Genomic DNA, 3441 nt, shown 5'->3' on the forward strand with positions numbered 1-3441 from the left:
GAACCTGTGACCTTCTTGCTGAGAGGCATCAGCTCTACCAACTGAGCCACCGTGCCGCCCACATTAGTAGATGAAAAAATGAAGAGACTGCATGAGAGAGTTAGGCATTGTTTATTCCAAAATATAAAGCTCTAAGGCAAAACAGACAAGAAAACAGTGAACAACGCTTCATAAAAAGCAAGACAAACCCAAGTGAAAAACAAAACAGCGAGGCCACATCAAAAAAGTCTCAGGAGGGTTACAAACCAGATTACTGCAGCTGTTGTCCAATATGGCAAAGATTTCAACAACAGGCACCTTGATTTGTGCAGTAAGAAATGTCTTGAAGAGATTTCATATCTTTCATTACGTATGTGTGTGTAGTGACAGGTGGAGCTTCATCCCAGTTCTTTATTCATGTTCATGTTCATGAACACTGAATCTACCTGTCCACTAGTTATTTTCCACACAGTAAGATAATATGTACATAATAATTAAACCTGGATGTGTGCAAAATGTCAATTGCTTCCTGTTTGTGATATACAGGTGCTGGTCATAAAATTAGAATATCATAAAAAACGTGATTTATTTCAGTAATTCCATTCAAGTGAAACTTGTATATTATATTCATTCATTACTCACAAACTGATATATTTCAAAAGTTTATTTCTTTTAATATTGATGATTACAACTGATAACTAATGAAAATCCCTAATTCAGTATCTCATAAAATTAGAATATTGTAAAAACTTTAAATATTGAAGACACCTGGTGTGCCACACTCTAATCAGCTAATTACCTCAAAACTTCTGCCTTTAAGTGGTCTCTCAGTTTAGTTCTGTAGGCTACACAATCTTGGGGAAGAATGCTGACTTGGCAGTTGTCCAAGAGACGACCATCGGCACCTTGCACAAGGAGGACAAATTAGAATATTAATTAAAACCAACACAAAGAAGGAATTTTTTAAAGAAATTTTGGCCAACTGCAAAGTATGAGCATATACGGGGCTCAATACTTAGTTGGAGCTCCTTTTGCCTGGATTATTGCTGCAATGCGCTGTGGCATGAAGTCAATTAGACAGAGACCATTTAAAGGCCTTTGCAGGTGGATTGAGTTAATTAGCTGATTAGAGTGTGGCACCAGGTGTCTTCAATATTGAACCTTTACACAATATTCTAATTTTATGAGATACTGAATTTGGAGTTCTCTTTAATTTTCAGTTATAATCAATATCAAGAAAAACATTTGAAATATATCATCATGTGAGTAATGAATGAATATAATATACAAGTTTAACTTTTTGAATGGAATTACTGAAATAAACTTTTTTTTATGATATTCTAATTTTATGACCAGCACCTGTAATCCACTCTGGAGCCTGTGATTGTGTTATTAGCATAGTGTTCTGAATTGTGCATGGAGATGAAATGATTTGAAGGCGTGATGTATGCTGTACACGGCTGGATCGGATTCTTTTTTCAGGTTACGGCTAAGTGTCAGCACACAAACTGAAAGTATTAATCTTTACAACAGCTTTGTGCAGTTTAGTGTCTCCTTGACCAATTTCATCATGGGTCAGATGTTTGTGCTTCGTGCCAAGAAGTCTTTATAAAAGAACATAAATTTTAACCTTGTTAGTACTAGAAGTTTAAAACCAATTTATATAGCAATTTGCATCAGCATTCAAATTTTTTTGCCATTTTTAAAAAACTTCAAAGAACCCTGAAAAACAGGGTTCTTTATTTTAATTAGGAATCTGTACATACATATTCCTTACAAAAACAGAGCACAAAAAAGAAAACAAAACACTCATTTCATGTTTAAATAGAAAAATAAGCATCTCTACATTTTTTCTCTCCATGAGAGCTCAACGGAGCCTCTGAAGGCCTTTGACAGAGCCGTGGAGTCGACTGGAAGAGTGTGCACATCTACTTAAAACACAGGCATGCAAAAAGTGAAGACAATCCATTACGTATACAACTTCCAAATGTTGGCATCCAAAATGAAATCTGAATTCAAATGGGAATGGGGACCAAGGGCCAAACAAAGCAAAAACTTTCAGTCAATATTTATTAACGGAACATACAAATTTGTTTCTGGTGTTCTTAACACATCTTTTTATTTCTTCTATTTTATGTTTTTGGGCTTAAATATACAAAAAGTGCACTCACCTACATGAATAAACTCATTATAAAACAGTTTGTTTCGGAAGTGAAACTCCTGACTTATGCAACGCAGACTGCAGGTTGGAAGAGAGCAGGACTGCTGGGGACGTCCTGAACAATAATGCTCAATGGAAACTAAATATGTCTGCATTGAGTACATCCATTTAAACACTTCATGCATTTGTGAGGAGGGATGTCCTACTGCAACGAGTCGCTGTTGTCCAGGCCCAGCCTGGTCATGTCTGCATCATCATCTTCATCTCCGCTGTCTCCTGACTCATCTTCACTGTGGCCTCCCAGCATCACCTGCTGCACCGCCAGCGTGGCTCCGTCTGAGGTCAGACTCTGCAGACCTTCCATGTTCATTGTCACCATGGTACCTTAGAAAAAGACATACAAAGTCTGACAAGTCAACTCCAGACAGAGGTGATTTGGAGAAGAATATGGACAACGTGTTATAAGATTCATAGAAGCATGCTTCAAATGTTAATGTGGGATTTCCTTCTAACAGCTGAACAGTGCTTTATGTCTGCTGCTCTTGTTGTCTTCAGTGTGTATGATGTTGAATCATCAGATTTGTGTCAGTGTTTTATGTAACTACGATAAAAGTCAAACACACTGCCATKTCAGTTTGGGAAAATTAAAGGCAGTTCAATTACAGTTTGTGTTGCTGTTCCAAAAATATTGTAAAACCAAACAAAAAAGTAATCAAAATTCACTGTGAGTATATAGTATAACTATAGCACCAATGATGCACAACATTCTTGTAATAAAACTGCAAATTTCGAACACTTGCAACCTGACGAGAGAATATTCTGTAACACTGGTTCAATGATTTTGAGTGGAAAAATGAGAAGGCCTCTTCTAGATCCGGCAATTATTTTATCATCATCCATCCATTAATCTTCTACTTTTTCTCAGTGGTCTTYGCAAAGAGGTAACAGGCCCAGGATGTAAACCCAAGACAGCATGCACTTAAGTTCTATTTCTTCAGCTTGGCAGCTTTGGTTGCTATTGTGAGAGGCACCAATGACTTTCAGGTCACAACTCCTGGAGAACACATCTGCAAGACAGGAACACAGCCCATTTGGATTCAATGGGTCTCATGCAAGAACCGTTCGTACGCACAGATTTGTTAAGTTGTGCGTACGAGTGATTTAGGAGAATTTGTGGCATTCACCAATGTTTTCGTATTCTAAGATTTTTTTCAGAAATGAACAAAATTTACGAGTGGTCCAGACCTGTCGTATATTTTACCAGCAGTCAGTCAGACGTATTTTTCTCATTAATAATGTCC

The 3441-nt window shown here is 37.2% G+C and overlaps 1 protein-coding gene across 2 annotated transcripts in view; it reads right to left on the reverse strand.

Annotated features, from left to right (window-relative positions):
- Positions 1-589: 589 nt before the first annotated feature.
- LOC106535536 (homeobox protein PKNOX1) overlaps positions 590-3441 on the reverse strand; it is a 39419-nt gene continuing 36567 nt past the window's right edge. The window contains exons 11-12 of one of the 2 annotated variants that reach the window (XM_014032572.1): positions 2347-2524; positions 590-884 (exon numbers count right to left, since the gene is read on the reverse strand). In XM_014032572.1, coding sequence (XP_013888026.1) covers positions 812-884; positions 2347-2524 — 251 coding nt within the window. In that variant the 3' untranslated portion in view covers positions 590-811. Of the gene's footprint in view, positions 885-1667; positions 2525-3441 lie in introns of those variants that run through there. The other variant, XM_014032573.1, reaches the window with a different exon arrangement.

This window comes from Austrofundulus limnaeus, unplaced genomic scaffold, assembly GCF_001266775.1.
Source record: "Austrofundulus limnaeus strain Quisiro unplaced genomic scaffold, Austrofundulus_limnaeus-1.0 Scaffold1483, whole genome shotgun sequence".
Taxonomy (NCBI): domain Eukaryota; kingdom Metazoa; phylum Chordata; class Actinopteri; order Cyprinodontiformes; family Rivulidae; genus Austrofundulus; species Austrofundulus limnaeus.